Genomic DNA, 19,263 nt, shown 5'->3' with positions numbered 1-19,263 from the left:
AGTCGACTAATCGACTAAGAGAGGGCAGCCCTAAACTCAGTTACTGTGTATGTCAACATAAAGGTAATAGTGTGATTATGACCTGTATATCTGCAAAAGTCTGAGTAAAATCATGTGTGGACCATTACAATTGTCTGACTGTTTCATTCTGCTTTCTTTCTTTCTCTCCTTTGGTCGTTGTTGCCATTTTCAAAGTCTGTTTCTGTGTGACAGTTTGAAAATTTACCTTCTAAAAGGGATATTCTTGCATGTTTGCTGAGCGGTTCTGGCAAGAGTTCAATCTGCAAAGTGTTAGTTCAGAATATTTCTTCCCTGGCACTTCTAAAGCGCACGAAGGAGCTAATAGAACAATGGCTAACGGTCAGGGAGAAGCGAGCACTATTTTTGTCCCCCCCCAAAAAAAAGAAGCTTATTAAATATGTATGATTGTTAAAAAAAATAATCATACAGACAGAGAATTGTATTAAACATTGCTAAAAATTACAGGAAAACTCATCCCTGATGCAACATTCACAGGAATAATCTGCTCAAAATTCATCCAACTCGCTCGTTTCACACAAACTTCCTGCAGTTATTGCCTTCACTATTTGGGTTAATTGTACTGTTCATCAGTTCTGTACTGTTATTGAATATGATATGAAATATCCCTAAAATATGTGTCTTAGTCAGGGGTTAACTCAAGGATAGAAAAGGCAAAAGGTTGCTCTGGAAAATGATGTGCCTTTTATAGATTAGACGACTTTAAAAGATACTCAAGAGATAAATCAATAATGGAAATCATCCGTTTCATCTATGGTTAATATTTTGAAGACCTGTACGCAGATTGAAGAGGAACACGTTAAAGGATACCCAATCATGGTGAAAATATTCATTTAAATGCCCTCACTGTCGCTGGAACGTATCATATTGTGCCAGTGGAGAATAGTGGAGGGTGTTTCATTGGCGTTGTTAGTCATTTCAGAAGTGTTGTTAGTCAGTTCTTATGAAATTCCTGTTAGAATTATAACAAACCGAACTGAAGTTGTCAGCGGGACCTCTTTGTATAATCTGTCTGTTGTTGAAATAACCTCTCGCTATGAGAACGTGTTCTCATCTTCGCTCATACGAGTGGAGCGACACAATCAAACATCAGAGGTCACTGTTGTGCTTCAATGGCACTTTTAATAAAACAGACATTTCATCCTCACAACAGCAATGTCTGGACAGAGAGGACGAGGGGGGGGGGGCTGGGTGAGGGTTCCCTCTGCTGATAGGCTGGTTGCTCCTGATAAGTGAGAGGGAATTGGAAAAGAAAATTGAACTGTGCTTGTTGAGCACAGTGTGGGGAAAATGGAGGGCGTGTGTTGAACTCATCTTGGCTGGCATTTATTTCTTCTCCCGTGTCTACTAAAGAATGATAATATAGCAAAGAGAACCCCGACCGCAACCGCACACGCTCCCCTCCCCCTCACATATTTACAGGGAAAATTAATACATTCAGTTAATTCACTAAGTAACAAAGCTAATTAATCTGTGTTTTTAGCAGAAATCACATGGTTTCACATCCAGTTTTCAAACAGACTTCCTGTTCCGTTCCTGTAATCTTTAACCACACGGTTCCATCATTAGGTTTTCTATTGATAAACGACTCGCACAAAAATCCCCCCACGCACCCCCTTTTAAAGTTAAATCCCACTTGCCCGTATTTATAACTATTTACAGAAGCAGCAATCTAACCATCACAAAAAACCACCCACCCACCAGTCTCATTCGCCCCTCCCCATGCCGACAAAGTCCCACTCCCACCCAATAGAGAAAAAAAAAAATATCCTGACACCCGTCTTGCCGCCCGCTCCATACGTTGCCCACATCTTACCCTGTTCTAAAAGAGCATGCCAAGTTTAACAATGAACACAGAAAATGTCTCTATACAGAAAAAACACCCTTAAAAATGTTTTTTTTTCTTCCTCCTCCCACAATGGTGGACATGGACATAAGACAAGATTTCAGTGGCAACAAATAATCGTCATCTTGCTCCATTTGGGGATTTTTTTTTTTTAGTGCTGACAGGGGCCGGGTTTAGTCATAAGAAAGTCCTGTCATGGGGGTTTAAGGGGGCCGTGTTATGAACAGAGGGAGGGCAGTTTTCCAGGGTCTCTGAGGCAACAGTTGGCCAAGGGGCAGTTTGGGAAGGTTTAGAGAGGAGAGGAGAGGAGAAGGTGTTTTAGGGGAAGGGGGTCTAGGTTTTTTTATTTTTTTATTTTTTTTTAGAGTCAGAGGTGGCGGGGACTAGGGTGGCCGTTGTGGTAGAGCTTCTGCTTGATGTGGACCATGTTGCCGCTGGAGTCCTCCAGCTGTCTGAGCTGGGCTCGGCGACGGAGGTCTCGAAGGTTGCAGAACTGGGGCAGCCATGACCAGGACGGGGTATCTGGAGGAAAGAGATGAGAGGAAACAGGACGGTCAGAGGAGGCAGGTGTCAGTGTCTGACCAATAGCTGAAATTGGAATTTTCTTAAAGGAATAGTTCAAGTGTTTTTAAGTGGGGTTGTATGAGGTACTTATCCATAGTCAGTGTATTACCTACAGTAGATGACGGTCGGTACACCCCCAGTTCGGAGAAGCAGACAGGAGTTACCGCACGGAAGCAAAGCAATGTACTGCTGTGGACAAACGTCAGCAAAACGTATTTAAAAGATCAATATTAGTTTAAGTGAACGCTATATTTAGGATATTTTCCCAGCTTTACCTTGCTGTCAGACAGCTATACAGTCTATGTTTCTGACGGGGAACTGAAGCCGTTATCTATACTCTCACCAAAGCAACCAGACTCATCGGAAAGGGCTGTCTGACAGCAAGGTAAAGCAGGGGAAATATTCTAAATATAGCGTACACTTAAACTGATATTGATTTTTTTAGGTGGGCCTTTCTTTTAGGTGGCTAAAATACGTTTTGCTGCCGGCCACGTCCACAGCAGTACATTGTTTTGCCCCGTCCGGTAACTCCTGTCTGCTTCTCCAAACTGGGGGCGTGCTGACCGTCATCTACTGTGTTACATTGCACTTTATGTGTCTTAGATAACTATAGGTCATGACGACACCAGCAGACATAAACTGGCAAAAGACTGAACTATAAGAAAGTAGAGTTCAAAGGTCTACAGGAAAAGAAGGAAACACCTCTCATCAACAGAAATCTGTGATATTTTGTCATAATCACAACACGTCACTTTACTCCTACTCACAAGTATACACGACATAGTGTAACATGTGTGCTAATTTATTATTGTAAACCAACATTGCCTCGCTTTTGTAGCTGTGCAGACATGAGCAAAGACGCAAGGCTTTCTAGGACGACTCAGCTAGACGACACCCTCATGAGATCAAGACACACAATAGTGTAAAATCCTTCTTAGCCTGGTTTTCAGGCTCTAAATCCAGTTAGAGGCAGACAAGAGACAACAACCAGCAACACAGAGGACTGATCTCTGTGCTGTAAACTGTTCTTTTCAAGGCCAATGTGAATGAGTCCAAGTGCTTCTTTCACACTAATTTCCTCCTGTAATACTGTATGCATTTAGGCTGATATTGGCTTTCTATTTTAAAAAGATGGATAGTGGCTTGTCATTTTGTCCATCTTTGCTATAATACCTTTTTTTCCACTGTCATGTAGTTTCAGCTGTTACCTGACATGAATACAACTCTGAGCAAAATGTTATTTTAATGGTCAAATTTGAAACTAAACCCAAAAATATCCTCCATACAAAATGAATCCAGAACATGACCCAGAATCAGATGCATTGAGGAGTAAAGGTGAGTTAGTAGCTCCACACAGACCTCAGACAGGAAAAGCTGATGTTTAATACAGTTCGTCTTTTAGTCACCAGCGTCATCGTAGCCGTAACAACTTTTAATTCTGGGAAGTAAAAGGGAAAGGGGGAGGGGGAGGGGGCTTTTTATCAGTGAGGGCAGCGTGACGGAGACGAGATAAAAGATTGGAACAGAGGAATATTGGATGAGGACGGTAAATGGCGTCAATCTCTTCAAGTGCACCGTGGTGGTGCCCTTGATTTTTTTTTGTTTGGGCTGTCGCACATGTGACTGCATCCTGGCATCATTTCTCTACAGTCATGAGGATTTTACAGGTGAGATTAAAGGACCAGTGCGTAACATTTCGGGGGATCTATTAGCAGAAATGGAATATAATATTAATAAGTATGTTTTCATTAGTGTATAATCACCTGAAACTAAGAATCGCTGTGTTTTCGTTAGCTTAGAATGAGCCGTTTATTTCTACATAGGGAGCGGGTCCTCTTCACGGAGTCCGCCACGTTGCTTTGCCATGTTTCTACAGTAACGCCCAGGGATGTCACAGGGAGGACATTTTCCCACCGGTTAATAAACTTGTGACAACACCGGTGTTACCGATTACACCGGACATTTTAGAGAAAAGATGATGCTCGATGTATGTAGTAAGGATGTTAACGATTAATCGACGGTCAGCAAATTGGTCGTTAAGAATTTGATCAAGCACGTGACATTTAATCGATCTACTATCAAATAATGATCTGAAATATCAACAGTGTGTAGTTACATTCTAGATATCAGTAGAATGGTGTAGAATTTGTGTATTTATGTTATCTGATATTCAGTTATATTCAATGTATTTTTACATATCGAGGTCTCTATCTTTATATGTTTTATAGGCTATGCACTGCTGTCAGAGAATATACAATATGTTGCTGTGGAAATAGGGCTTTTGGTATTGTTTGGTATACGCACGATTTGTATGTTTTTTTAATGACGATTAATCGATTGTTTGATCATTAGTGTTACCAATAATCGATTAAGGAAAGTGCTTAAAATTTGCATCCCCTTTTACGTTGGATGTCTATGTGCCTGGCCTCTCCGGTTGAGAATTCGCTGCGGGGCCACAGGTTTCCACCCGGCGCCGCGTACACTGGCTGCTAGTCCATCGCACGCTGTTTGCCTCATTAACGATATGTTTCCCCTATAGCACTGAGTCTAAATCTGAAATATTGCCAAATAGGCCATTTTGTTTTTCGCTTTGACACCAAATCCTTCGCCAACTTTCTCCCATTCTAACCTTTTTTACGGTACCTGAAGGTCACTGTAGTTCTTGTTTCACACGCTTGTGAAACTACGGTAACGTGAGTCGCAGAATGCAAAACCGTGGTACTGCCAGCCGCCGTCTGACTTCCGTTGCTCCTAAAGTAGTGTTATTATGGTAAGGATGAATGAGGCGAATGGCGTTACAACAGTTTTGCACTCAAGCGGCTCACGTTACCGCAGTACAGTGCAACCACACCCGTGGATGCCGCCAAATCTTACACACTGCACCTTTAAGGCTGAAGTGTCAAATGTATCTACAATGTCTTTGACCACTTAGCAGCCACCGTGCTGTACACACAGAATACACGGGCCTGCCGTGAAATCAGTGACTGTCTGGAGACAAAGTAGGATTTCATGAATGTGAGGAGGGGAATGGCGGAGCAGATGTTCGTGCTTGTCGGGTTATAAACTGGACCTGGCGAGGCGGAGCGAGGTCCACAGAGACAGTAGAGAGAGAGAGAAGGAGGGGAGAGCCCCAGACAGCAAATGGCCCTGCTAGAGGATGAGCGAGAGGAGGGGTGGTGCTGGTGGTGGCGGTGGTGTAGTTGAGGAGGAGGGGTGAGGTGCTGGGTGGAGGGGGAGGTGAGGAGGGGAAGAGAGAGAGAGAGAGAGAGAGAGAGAGTGAGTTATTTATAGCTGTGAATGGGTATGCTGTCCACAAGGACTGCTCTGAAGGGTATCCAAAGGAAAAGGGGCAACGAAGACAGGTTTCTCTCATTTGAATAAAAGGATAGGGATGGAGTCGGGGGAAAGGATAATAATGCAAGGCAGAAAATGTGAGGCGAAGGCACAATTGTTATGCTCCTTTAGAGGAGGGGCGAAGGGAGAGGGGGGAGGGGGGTTAATGCTGAATGCCAAGTCATCATTTTCTCCATTTTTTGAGATGTGTTTCTCTTTCACTGGTGTTTTTACAAAAGAGACTCAGATCAGGTATCAGATATTCACAGCGCATCAATGATAAGAAAAAAAAAAAAAAGTAATTGCAGCAGGAAGCATTTTAAAGGAAATGACCAGGAGTAGATTCAATAAGTGAAGAGGGAGGAGGAGAGGGAGGAGCAAGAGATGGAATTACGAGGGGGGAAAAAGCAATGGGAATCAATGTGCATCTCAATGCACCGTGTGTGTGTGTGTGTGTGTGTTTCTCACTTGCCATTCCAGCTGCTCTCTCTCATTCTATTTATAGCTCTGGAGGAGAGTGTGTGTGTGTGTGTGTGTGTGTGTGTGTGTGTGTGTGTGTGTGTGTGTGTGTGTGTGTGTGTTTGTGTGTGTAAGTGGGGGTGGGGATGTGACAGCATCTCCATCCTGCACCCCCAACAAACACACACACACACACACTCCCTTCGCCGCTCTGTCAGCCTCACCTTCACTCCTCATCTTGTGGAGGCTAAACGAGTCTGACCTAGCGTCAACGTCACAGTCGACACACAGAAGAAGAAGAAAGGGGCATTCCCTCCCAGTTCAAAAGAAGAAGCCAACTCTATAACTGCCGCTAATGAATATGGATGCTCCCTCCTCCTCTCTGGGTGTTTTGTTTTTTATGATGATGTATTTTACACTGTTGTACTAACAGCATTGTCTGACTCGCTGCTGCAAAACCTTCCACACCTCTGAGCAAAGCAGCAGCCTGCAACTATCAAAGCTTGTACAATTCAAGCATTCCTTAGCAGCTCGTAAAAAAACACTGAGAAATCCAAATACCACATGATATTTTCTATCCTAAAATACCATATTTGTAATAACTAACATAAAAGCTTTTAGATTTAACTAGGGCTGTCATAGTGAATGCGATAATAACGCGCTAATGCAAATTTGTTTTAACACCGATTTCTTTAACGCATTAACAAAACTTGCGATTTTTAGGTTTTGGCGGGCTTAAAAATACATGCGCTAAAATGGAGCGTTTCAGACTGAGGGTGAATACAGTTATATTCAGACAGACAGTATGAAAAAAAAGTGTTTTTTGAACATTAAAGCATGTAAACATGTTCTAGTAGAAACCCAAATTACAACTAAGAACCTGGAAACTAGCACGATATGTCCCCGTTAAAACTGAAGATCCAGGCCACCTCCACAATGCCGGCCTGCCCTGACACTGACAGCATATTCAATCTCAAAATCCTTGTTGCAGTATTCAGTATCTTTAGCTCATTTGTGCCGTAAGAGTGCAAAATCTTTGTTAGTGTTTCCCCCTAGAGTTTGATCCTGGCTGGGTGGAAAAGCCAGTGAAACCGCCAAGACCGTGAGAAACTAAAACACTGTAATCCAGGATGCTAATACTCAGCTCATCAGTGAACATCTCACCAGTGCACAGAGATGAATCCTCTGCGTTGTCTCTTCAGCCGAGCGTCAGACTATGAGGGATTTCGCGCTGCCATGTCCTGATTTTGTGTCACATATCTGCTTAGCTTTAGTGTCACTGAAAGCCTTTTTATTTCTTTGCTCGTGTCTGCACAATCACCACATCAAGCCAAATGTTGGTGAACTATACACCACATGTTCCGTCTCATTAAATCTGCCGCATTCCTCTTTTTTTTTTACTTCAGTAACATGCATCCGTCATCTGTCAGGAGGAGATGGTGAGAGAAATGAAACAGATATTTCAGAGAAAATGCTGACAGGAGACAGGAAATTAAGGAGCAACTATCAGTTGGATTTAAACACATGGTATGTGGGAATGTAGCTTTCACTACAGCACAGCAGATGGTGGGAGTGAAGTCATTTCTCAATCTCTGTTTCTGCAGCCTGGTTTGAACCAGTCTTGGTAACTGCTGTATGTGTACTCATATATGTATTGTATTGGTTACCACACAAAAGCAATGCTTGTTCAAAACAAATAACAGCTTGGCCAGACTTTCTCACTAGACAACGCATTAATTCACTTATTCACATCTACACACCAAGACACTCAGCCCGTTCTCATTTCCAGGGCGGCAAATACCGACGCTTTGTCACGCCCCTTGGTACCTTTAGCGTCTGTATGAGACGCACCAGGCTTTCAAGTAACTACAATGTAAACCATAGTGTGAGCATTCATGTACTGTATCTCCACTGGACCAGAGTTCAAACGAGGACCCATCCCCCATGTGACAGTGTGAACCACTGAACCACGGCGCAGTCATACCGTCATACAATTCACAGATTGCCTGTCAATTGTAGAATTGATTTTAAGGTTTTAAGTCAGCTTATTTGAGTGATTTGTTAACACCCAAGAGAGCCTGATTGCTGCTTGAGATCCTCTTTCAGGGCCCTTCTAGTGAGTCTCTCCTTGTCACCATGGGAGACCATGTTTACTGTCCAGGCCCTAAGTTATTATCCTTATCTTTACCTTTACACTGTAAATTACTTGATCTGTTTCTTTCTTTTTAGCTAAACTTTCAAATTTCAAACATTTCCAGCCCACAACCGACAAAAAAAGTAAAGTAATCTAGCCATGAATGCCATGATCATGAATATAAATTAAAAGATTTGCCATTTTGCCCGTTAGCTACCCTGCAGAGCAGTTTTTTAGTCTTCCCATTGAGGTTTAACTCAACCAAATGTTAATTGGGGGTTGCATCATCTTCATTATTTCAACTCCTATTAATATTCTTTTTCACTTGACTGCACTGCGATGCTATTTTGCTCTTGCAGTGTCCCCAATGAGATCATTAAAGGTTTAACATAGCATAATACAATTGTGCACAGAAGCTTTGTTAAGCAGAGGTCGTTCTATCAGACCTGGTTTGAAACACTAACCGTTTGATATTTAATCCGACCGTTACTGAGAAGTAATTCAACCAAACATGCTGAGAAGTGATTTTGTTTGACATCAGCTGCCAAAAGGACACTAACTTTTCTGTTTGCTTCAATGCCAACACAACATTTTAGCTTAACATGCTAATATGGAAAGACTTAGGGCATAGCAATATAGTGCAGTGATTAGACTACTACTGTATGCAGCCAAAAATAACTTAAGAATGATGTACTAAAGTAAATATCTGTTGAGAATTTAATGTGAATTAGTAGTTCGTAAGAGAAACTACAAGAAAGGCATAAATCAATCATTTTGTTGGCTTAGATTTGTTTTATCACTAAGACGTGTTTATATAAAAGTGCTACTTTTAAAATCATATTCTTTATCCTGGGTTTGTATAAATTGATAATTACAATCACTTTTGAGAGTCTACATTATCACATTTCTCATTAGGTATGATTTTATATTGTCTTATTAAAAAGGGATAGTTTGGGTGTTTTGAAGTGGGGTTGTATGAGGTACTTATCCATAGTAGGTGTTTTATCTACAGTAGATGACGGTCGGCACGCCCCCAGTTTGGAGAAGCAGACAGGAGTTACTGCACGGAAGCAAAGCAATGTACTGCTGTGGACGGGGCCGGCAAAAGAAAGGCCCACCCAAAAAAACTGTACGCTATATTTAGAATATTTTCACAGCTTTACTTTGCCATCAGACAGCCCTTTCCGATGGGAAACTGAAGCCGTTTTATCCATCTATGCTCTTGCCAAAGCCACCAGACTCCATTGAAAAAAACCTGTAATTTTACCTCGCAGGACAGAGGAGTTTCTGGTCTAACGCTGCCTTTAGCGGTTAGTTTGTTTGTGCCATTGTCTGACTTTGGTGAATCCGAACTAATAAAGTCACACAATAACACAAACAAACTAACCGATCGAGGCGGCAGTAGACCAGTAACTCCCGTGTTCTGTGAGGTGATATCACTGTTTTTTCAATGGAGTCTGGTGGCTTTGGCAACGGCTTCAGTTCCCAGTTGGAAACATAGACTGTATAGCTGTCTCACGGTAAGGTAAACCGGCGAAAATATTCTAAATATAGCGTACACTTAAACTGGTTGATTTCAGGTCGGCCTTTTGTTTAGGTGGCTAAAATACAACGCCTGTCTGTTTCTCCAAGCTGGGGGCGTGCCGACCGTCATCTACTCTAGGTAATACACTGACTATGGATAAGTACCTCATACAACCCCATTTTAAAACCTGATGATGGTGCTCTTACGTTAGCCTTTGACTGCTGCTGTTTCCTGAAAACAAATCAGGTTTGTGAAATAAGGTTTGAGGTTTTTCGGTTGTCCGAAAAAGAAGACAACAATTTAAATTTAGTTCTACCTCAACAGATTGCCTTCATCTGAATCATCACACAGTTGGAAGGTTTAGCTGTGATTTTCCAAGAGGTCGCAGTAAACTGAGAAAAAACACCAGTGAGGAGAGCCAAAAATGAGCCAAGCAACGGGGGGAAGGTCATTTACCAGAGCTCCACCAACTGCTGTGTTAACCTGGCAAACGCTGACACATGCAGATACATGGTGGATAGATACAAACACATATATTTCTGCTACCACAAATCCTGCTTTGAATCATAGATACTTTCTTATTTCACCTGTCAAATTAAGATTATTCAAGTTTCTGTGAACATGCTGTCATTTCCTGTCATGTAGCAGTGCATTCACACCTCCGTATGACCGACATCCGAAATGAATAAAGAACGATTTTTTAATGATATTTTAGGGATTGCTGAGCTCTTGTTTGAGTTGAGTTCATGTGTATCTGCATCTTACCATAGTACCGGCTCGCCCTCCAGGCCCTGACGGCGCAGTGTAGGACGCCGTCCAGCCACAGCAGCAGCCAGCTGATGCAGAAGCCCAGCAGCAGCCCCAACATCAAGTCCATCTCCTGCTTGGTCACACTGTCACTGACAAAGTAGTTCTCTGAGGAGTCCACCAAGGAATGGTCCCCATCGTATGGGATTACATAGTGGACATGATGCCTGAAGGGAGGACAGACAGGAGAGTGTGATGGAAGTGTTAGATATAAACCAACATAGAATCAAAGATACAAATGAACATTTCTTAGCCGTCTCAAAGACATACAGATAGGTGAGAAATAAAGTTAACTGTTGGGCAACCACAAGCTTCAATGCCGGTTGGCATTTATTCTCTGGAGCTCTATAGTCCAGGCTTTTAGAGAAGAGAGAGCAGAAAGTGCAGCTGGTACCCGTGTATCGATACTGCAGAATATGAGTATTGAAACAGTTTCAAATATTCAGTTTTGATATGTATCAATACTTTGATATTTTTGACTACCCTAATTTATGTATATTAAAAGGTGCAATTTGTAGGATCTGGCGGCATCTAGCGGTGAGGTTCCAGAGCCAAGCATGTAGGAGAACTATGGTGGCCGACGCGAAAACGTGAAAATGTGAATGGCCCTCTCTAGAGCCAGTGTTTGGTTTTTCCCTTTCTGGGCTACTGTAGAAACATGTTGGCCAGCTCCGTGAAGAGGACCTGCTCTGTACGTAGATATAAACGGCTCATTCTAATGTAACAAAAACACAACGTTTCTTATTTTCAGGTGATTACACACTAGAGAAAATTTACTTATTAATATTATATTCCATTTCTGCCCCTAAATGCTACACACTGTTCACCTTATATATGGTGTTTTTATATTCTTTAACCAACTTGGATGATATCTAGAGATTTCTATCTGAATTTTAATCAAATTGCACTAATCCACACTTTGCTGGAAACCCCCTGAAGCCCTCTCAAGGACCCTTGGGTGTCCCCAGGCTGCACTTTATGCAGCTGCGGCTAGAAAAGTTTAAGGAGACCGGCTTGTGCTCACGGCCTGAAAGAAGAATAAGCAAACACTTCGCTACCTCCTTCAGTGACTACTGTTAAGGTGCTTTTTAGAAAGGCATTTACTCCAATATCCTGTCAGGTTAAGGCCATATCTGCTCAGTAAAATCCTTTCTGGATTAACAAAACGTTGCCAAGACAAATACATCATCTAAAACGCACCAAGTCTGCAAGTTAATATATCTAACGAATAGCAATATTTTGTCAACATGGGCTCCTTCTTTTTCATTTTATAAAAATGATTCTAGATCTAAACAGGTTCTTACTAGAAAATCTCTTTAAATTTCTTCCAAGTAGGAGAGACATGAAAGGACTCAATACGAATCCAATTTTAATTGTTTTCCCACAAATCCACAGGATGTGTGATTGCTACTAACCAGGTGTTCACATCTCTCAGGAGAAGAAAGAGGTGAAAAATATAGAAATGTTACGCTGATTGAATGCAAATTAAAAGACAACTGATGTCTGTAGTAGATCGGTGAAAGCTAAAGGACAACTAACATCGCATATATCTCCGCATATCAACTGTTGCAGCAGCTACTGTTCAACAATCATCCAGTCTCTCACATTTACTTTGCCACATTGTCCAGCATTGACATTGTAAAACAGATACATCCGCTTGATATGAAAGTCTTACTATACTGGTATCACCCGGCTTTTTCCAACCTAACAACACGAACAGTTGTCTGGCAAACACTGTAAGGGAACACAGTGGGAGCTGAGAGATTTAACTGATGGAAGACACCCCTCTGCACGCACTCTGGGACATTACATTGATAACAGGTTTGGACTGATGCAGGTTTTTAATGCCATTAAGACTTTTGTATAATAAAAAGAGTATTACACTTAAATAAATTATAATAACTCAAAGGACATGCAACACACAGATTTAAGAAAAGAATAGTCAGAATTCAAGCAGCAAAGACTGAGATGTCTTGACAGTCCAAGTCAAGCTCCAAAAACTCTGGACTCTATTAGAGCTGCCCCCTCTTAGTTGATTAGTCGACTAATGGTTGTTTTGGTCTTAAGGCTGGCCCACACTGTTTAATATTTGCCATTTGAAATTGGTGCAGCCAGGATGGACTTCTGAGCAGATCAGGGGATGTAAAAAACACTCTTAACATACCTCACACCACAAGAACATCTGGCAAGATAATCTTTAGAACCATCAAAGAAATCATGGCTTTGCTGACCATCGTCGCAGGAGGGGAAGTGAGCCTGAAATCAGCTTGATTCTTGTGTAATGTGTAGCCCGCATTAGTCGACTCAGATTTCTTTAGCCAATTAGTCATTTTTATGCTTTTTTCATGCTGAATGACTTATTTCCAAGAAAACTTATGAGCACATTTCTGGTAAACACAAGATTTAATGTGGTACTTTTGTGTGATTCTTTGTGGAGAAACTCAGTTTTACAAATCTGTTAAATAAACCAATCAATTACTTGACAAAATCGTATGAGTGTTAGACAACAAAGAATTTCTTTGGCCGAGGAAAGCCCTAGATTCTACATTTCCAATGCAACATGATAGTATCTTTCAGTACTGTAGATGCTCCCTACCTGGTAAATACCCCAGTTTGTTATATTTAAATAAATGTGTGCTTTGCTTATCTCTATCTCTGACTGACATAACACCTCATTAATGAAATCTACTATGCTTAATACGGGTGTAAATCACAAGTTTCATTACAATACGATATTATATTGATTCTTTGGATAACGATACGATATTTGCTGATATCAAAGTCTGTCACGATACGTTTTCGACTTGATTTAATTCAGGGGCCTGCGATCGATATGAGACGATATCATATGCCCGTTTAACACAATCCGTTACATTTATATCAACCAAACAAAAAGCAACTCAAATATGATTTGACAATTGCATTACAGTGCTCTGTAGGAAGGAGGTGGCGTGCGCTTGGATGGATATGGTGACACAAACATGCCATGGGAATTTTAAGATAAAGGCGCATCTTAAAGATGATGATATGTATCGATGTTTTTGCTTTGCATCGATGATATTGGATCATTGAATCAACATGGCGATCCAGATCGATATATCGTTACACACCTAATGCTTCACACCCAGTATCTAAAGCGTCTTTACTGGCAAAACCGTATGATGCACTGGAAGCTAACTGGAAGTTTTACAGATGTATCCGACTTGTCTGTTGGTAATTGAGGAAGAAATGAAAAATCCCCACCTACAGGAATGCAACGTCATTAACAGAAAATCCATCAATGCCGTTTGATTGACAGATGATCTCTTGGAAGTCCAGTGCAGAAACACCGCAGCACTTAGTACTGAAGAAGTAGAAGGGCCACACGGGGGATCAGATCCCCTGTTGGACCTCACTGACTTGAGCCTTACAGCCACCGAGGTCCATTAACGCCAAAACATCAAAAGCTAAGCTACGTGTAAAGATAAGCCAAAATCTTCCTCCTGGTTTCTTTCTTTTCCCTGGAGAATAAAGGATTATTTTATGCTGCCTGTATACCTTTAAAGTCCTGCTGACCTGCGCCCTGCAACTCACGGTCTTCTTTTCTGGTATAAAAATGAAAACTATTCAGTTTTTCTGTAAGAATTTAGGATGCCAGAAAGAGAGCATTTAGATCATCTTAGGACAACTATCCTGCAGCCTCTCACAACAGCGTGACACTAATCAGCAGGGTGCACCCAGCACAGTCGTCTGCTAGATCTCTCCTTGAGGCAGAGGCAGCTATCGTGGGCCAGGCTTCGGCCCGTCAGAGAGGCTACAACTACATCCAAATCAGAGCACAGGGGCTGCCAAATAAAAATGACACCGGCCGTGTCCTCAAGCCTGATAAGGTGAGCGCTGTGGGCGTCACGACACCTCCACGTCTAACGCATGGGAGGGCAGGCGAGTGATCCGAAGCTCAGGCTTGCTCTATTCATCCACGTACATCTCTCTCTTTCTGCAGAGGTTTGACTGTGCATACTGTCCAGTGGTTTACTATTTTATCAGTGCCTGTGCATTGCTAAATACTCGTACTGGAGATCATTTTTGATATTATAAATAGGCCTATAGAAATCACTGCTTTAAAGGAACAGTGCGCAACATTTCCACAGATCTATGAGCAGAAATGTAACTTAATATTCATAACTATGTTTTTTTTGTGTATTATTACCTGAAACTAAGAATCGTTGTGTTTTCGTTAGCTTAGAATGAGCCCTTCATATCTACATAGGGAGCGGGTCCTCTTCATGGAGTCCGCCATGTTTCTACAGTAGCCCAGAACGGACCAACCAAACACTGACTCTAAAGAGAGACTTTCACGTTTTTACGCTACCTGAAGTCCACCGTAGTTCTCCGACACGCTTGTGAAACTGCAGTTATGTTAGGAGTGTAGGAAAATATCGGGAGAAAAAAACTTATATTGCAATATTATGTTTTGTGATACTGTATGATGTTGAATTTTACAGGGACTGTGATCCAGCAGATCCAACTGTTGTGAAGTTTTTTATGGAATTTTTGCCCGATGATGCCAAAAATATACTGCCTACTGCCACTTTAAATGAAACGTATCGTATCGCCAGATTCTTGGCAATACACAACCCTAAGTAACGTGAGCCTCAGAGTGGAAAACCGTGGTACCACCAGCCGCCGTCTGACTTCCGTTGCTCCTAGTGGTAGTGGTAGTAGTATGGTAAGGATGGCCTCTGAGCGAGGCGAATGGTGTTACCACAGTTTTGCACTTGGTGACTCACGTTACCGCAGTCTTGGAAAAGGAGGAGTGAACGGAGGGGTACTCAGTTGGTTGCAATATGCAACCACACCACTAGTTGCCGCCGAAGCCTACACACTGTCCCTTTAATGCTGCTGATAATACTTTATTTTCTACAAATCCTGCTTACATTCATAACTGAGCCCTTTTGACAGTAGCAAGGATGACATGATTGTCAAAATATTACAAAAATAGGGCTGTCGAAGTTAACGCGATAATAACACGTTTAATTCAAATTTGTTTTAACGGCACTAATTTCTTTAATGCATTAACGCAACTTGCGATTTTTAGGTTGTAGCTGTAGCTCAGTTTTAAAGCTGATTGAAGATTGAAGATACTGGAATCATATTAAACTAGAAAACGTAAGGAATGTCACAGTAGCTTGTCCGAAGGAGGCTAAATAACGCTCCAAACTTGCGCTAAATTGTGGTGTGTTTGTGTTGTTAATTGATTTCCAATAATAAATATACACACATACATACATTTGCATAGAGTAAGCATATTTTCCCACTCCCATGTTGATAAGGGTATTAAATACTTGACAAATCTCTCTTTTAGGTACATTTTGAAGAGATAAAAAAATGTGATTCATTTGCAATTAATTACGATTAAATATTTTAGTTGATACAGCCAGATACAAAATAAGACAGTCAGTCAGTGATACATCATCTCATCACAAATCCTGTCTCCAAACATATAGTTTTATATCTTGATCAGTCTATATCACATCACAGAGGCCTTTCAAAACTTTGATTATCCCTCTCTGACAAGCATAATCTAAATAGCATCTGATGATGACCCATTTCTTGATTTACAGGCTTAAAAAAACACAGTGGAACTGGCCTCTTAAATGCTGCTAATGGACTGCTAGTACATCAACCCCCTCACTGCAGTATGCACAGTATACACTGCTGTTTTGTTTTAATGTGCATCTGTTCAGCTTGCACCAACATGACAACATTTTCCCTTCCTTAAAACACTGATCTGTCCTCGTGTCTGTATAGCTAGGTTGCCTGCAGGACATGGGTCAATCAGGATGTAATATCTGAGGACTTAATATTAGGTGTGAATCTATTGGATAAAAAGGACTCTTACTTTAAATCTTGCAACAACACTGTTGCCATACCCTCAGGCACTGTAGACTTATGACCAGAAAAAAAAAACAGGCCCATTTGTGTCTCTGCTCATCCACACAGCCTATACAGCCTGCTATATTACATGCTTATTGATGGTAAAATGCATAATACTGCTGATTAAATCCGGATTCATTTATTAATGAGTGTCTTGCTGCTGTTTCCCCCCCTCACCACCACCACCACCACCACCACTTCAAACCTGCTCTCACTGAGGGAGCAAACAGCAGGTAGGCTGATGAGCAGCCCCATAGCACTTCTTAAGCCATAACCACTTCACTTCACCACTTCATATGTTCATAATAAAGCTTTATATTGTCTCCGACACCGTGTGTATAGGCCTGTTGTGTTGAATCGAGGCGCACTTGATGCTCAGATTGTTTTTGAACGGCCTTATATATTGCTCATAGTTCATTATCTATTTATGGCTCCGACACACACCTTCGGATATGCAGCAAAAGCCGAAATCCTTGCAGAAAAAAACAACAACCTCGACTAAACGTTGTCTGTTATAAAACAACCCGTCTATGAAAACATGAGTCGCTATGTAACAGACAGGCTGATATAGCAGCTTGGCTTTGCAGGGCTTCATCTTCGAGGCCTCTTCCAAGCAATTAAGAATTGACGGGTAAAAAAAAAAAAGAGCACAAACACCACCATGTTTATCCCCAAATACTGAACAGAAAGGATGATGGCATTTACCTTCCACAGTTGCAGTGACAGACGCGGTCCTCCCCTCGTAGATGCGGTAAGATGTAGTTGTGAAAGCGATCCAGTAGTGCGTTCATGTCCATTAAACAGGCTATCGCCTGCAAAGAAGCATGCAAGTCAGCTGGGACATGTCAAGCAAATATATATAGGCTAGGCTATTTTCCTATACAGACAGCGAATTATTCTCCTCATCATCATTATTTCAGATTAATAATAAGGATCGTAAAAGAAAAAATGAGAGAGCCTTGGCAAGATCCTCCCTGATTCTAAGAGGGGGGACTCAAAATAGATTATTTATTTATGACAGCAGGTAATTATAGGTAGGCTAACCTACTTCCACATGGCACTGATACAGGCCTGCTTTTAAGGTGGTTTCTAGCTATAAATGTGCACATTTTGTACAATGATGTGATTACTCAGTGAGTGAATTATTTTGATTGGAGGTGAAGATGTCTTACCATTACAATTGAAGCACCAAGAATCATAAAAATCATGGTGGTTGTGATCATATGCATCAAAACTTCCAAACTGGCAGCCAGTCCTGTAGCCTCCGGAGGGTTTCTGTTTCTACCCTCGGCGGTGGAGACGCTCCGGCTGGGCTCTGGGCGCTCTGTCCCGGCTGCAGGAGCTCATGGAGCCGCCGCGCCTCTCCTGGCTCCCCGCAAGCCCGCTCTCTCTCGGCTCCTCACTGCGCTCTCTCCATCCAAGTATCCCTCCTCCTCCTCGGTAAGATGCGGCTCCTCTCGCTCCAAAAGGAGGCTGTCCTCTCTCCTAATTACCGATGCAAAAGTGAGCCCTTCTTCCAGGTTTTCTATCTCTAATCCCAGTTTAAAAAGAACATAAAGAAAAACAAGTGATGAAGCTCCCTCTGTATCCTGTGTGTCTCCTCTCTCTCTCCTCCTTTATCCAAGTTATTCCAACAAACCAGCGCTGCGCTTTTATTTAATACCGGCCAATTCTTCTCTCCTCCATCAGGCGAAAAAAAGGGTCGATTTCTCTATAGAGCTGCACCAACTCCTCTCACGGCCATCGCCCTCTTCTTCTTTCTTTCTCTCGGAATATGCTTGATAATAACATCGACATGGAGGTCCAGATATAGCTCTCCAGTCCGGGGGAACTAGTAGACCCACCCTGCTGCGACCCGAGTCCAGGTCCACGTCCAGTCCGGATCCAGCAACGGCAGCAGCTGCATCAACGCCCGGAGCCAGACACGCATGATTATCCCATCCTGGCTTCTTCCAGCAGCTACACGAGCATCCATCCACTCCCACCTCTACAGTGCACGGGCGCGTGCGTGTGTGTGCACGCGCGTGTGTGTGTTTCAGAGAGAGAGAGAGAGAGAGAGAGAGAGAGTTAGAGAGAGATGGAGAGAGAGAGAGAGAGAGAGAGAGAGAGACAGAGAGAGAGAGAAAGAGAGGGAGAGAGAGGGAGAAAGAGGGAGAGAAAGAGAGAGATGGAGAGAAAGAAGGAGAGAGAGAGAAAGAGAGACAGAAAGAGAAAGAGAAAGAGAAAGAGAGAAAGAAAGAGAGAGAGAGAGAGAGAGAGAGAGAGAGAGATAGTGTGTATAGTGGGCGGTATGAGAGAACTGCAAACTGCCTTTATGGTATCGGCCTATAGGCTCATTATTTATAGTGGATACCTGCAGATGCACTGGAGGGCTTTATAAGAATGGCACTCTTCATGATGATTTAACCTCTTTTTTCCTCCAGAGGCTTAACCCCCTTTTATATCCTCAATACCGCCACTATTACACACACAAAGACACAAACACACTTGCTTTCTTATTGTTTCTGATTCGGTGCCATCCCTGCTGTTTCTACTCCTACTATCCTGCATGTCCCAAAGTGAGTCTTTGATAAAAAAAAATCATCAATCAATCCTCCTCCTCTCTCTGTGGATTATATTCTTTCTTAAAACCACAGGAAT

General features: G+C 42.1%; 1 protein-coding gene across 1 annotated transcript; it reads right to left on the bottom strand.

Annotated features, from left to right (window-relative positions):
- Positions 1-1,141: 1,141 nt before the first annotated feature.
- Positions 1,142-18,657, bottom strand: tmem240a (transmembrane protein 240a). Its single transcript, XM_074644595.1, has 4 exons — positions 17,796-18,657; positions 17,329-17,435; positions 10,666-10,874; positions 1,142-2,407 (listed from the first exon to the last, which is right to left on the bottom strand). The coding sequence occupies exons 1-4, from the start codon at positions 17,850-17,852 to the stop codon at positions 2,253-2,255; spliced, it is 528 nt and encodes a 175-aa protein (XP_074500696.1). The 5' UTR covers positions 17,853-18,657; the 3' UTR covers positions 1,142-2,252.
- Between the last annotated feature and the right edge of the window lie 606 nt (positions 18,658-19,263).

The sequence above is a fragment of the Sebastes fasciatus genome, chromosome 8 (genome assembly GCF_043250625.1).
Source record: "Sebastes fasciatus isolate fSebFas1 chromosome 8, fSebFas1.pri, whole genome shotgun sequence".
Taxonomy (NCBI): Eukaryota; Metazoa; Chordata; class Actinopteri; order Perciformes; family Sebastidae; genus Sebastes; species Sebastes fasciatus.
The sequence above is the reverse complement of the archived record's forward strand: the minus strand, read 5'-3'. Positions and strand labels throughout refer to the sequence as shown.

Coding starts and splice junctions, on each gene's coding strand:
- tmem240a (XM_074644595.1), bottom strand. CDS start 17,852: ATGCATATGATCACAACCACCATGATTTTTATGATTCTTGGTGCTTCA. Junction 17,436..17,795: donor TTGGTGCTTCAATTGTAATG/GTAAGACATCTT, acceptor GCTTCTTTGCAG/GCGATAGCCTGTTTAATGGA. Junction 10,875..17,328: donor TGTCACTGCAACTGTGGAAG/GTAAATGCCATC, acceptor TCCTCCCTTCAG/GCATCATGTCCACTATGTAA.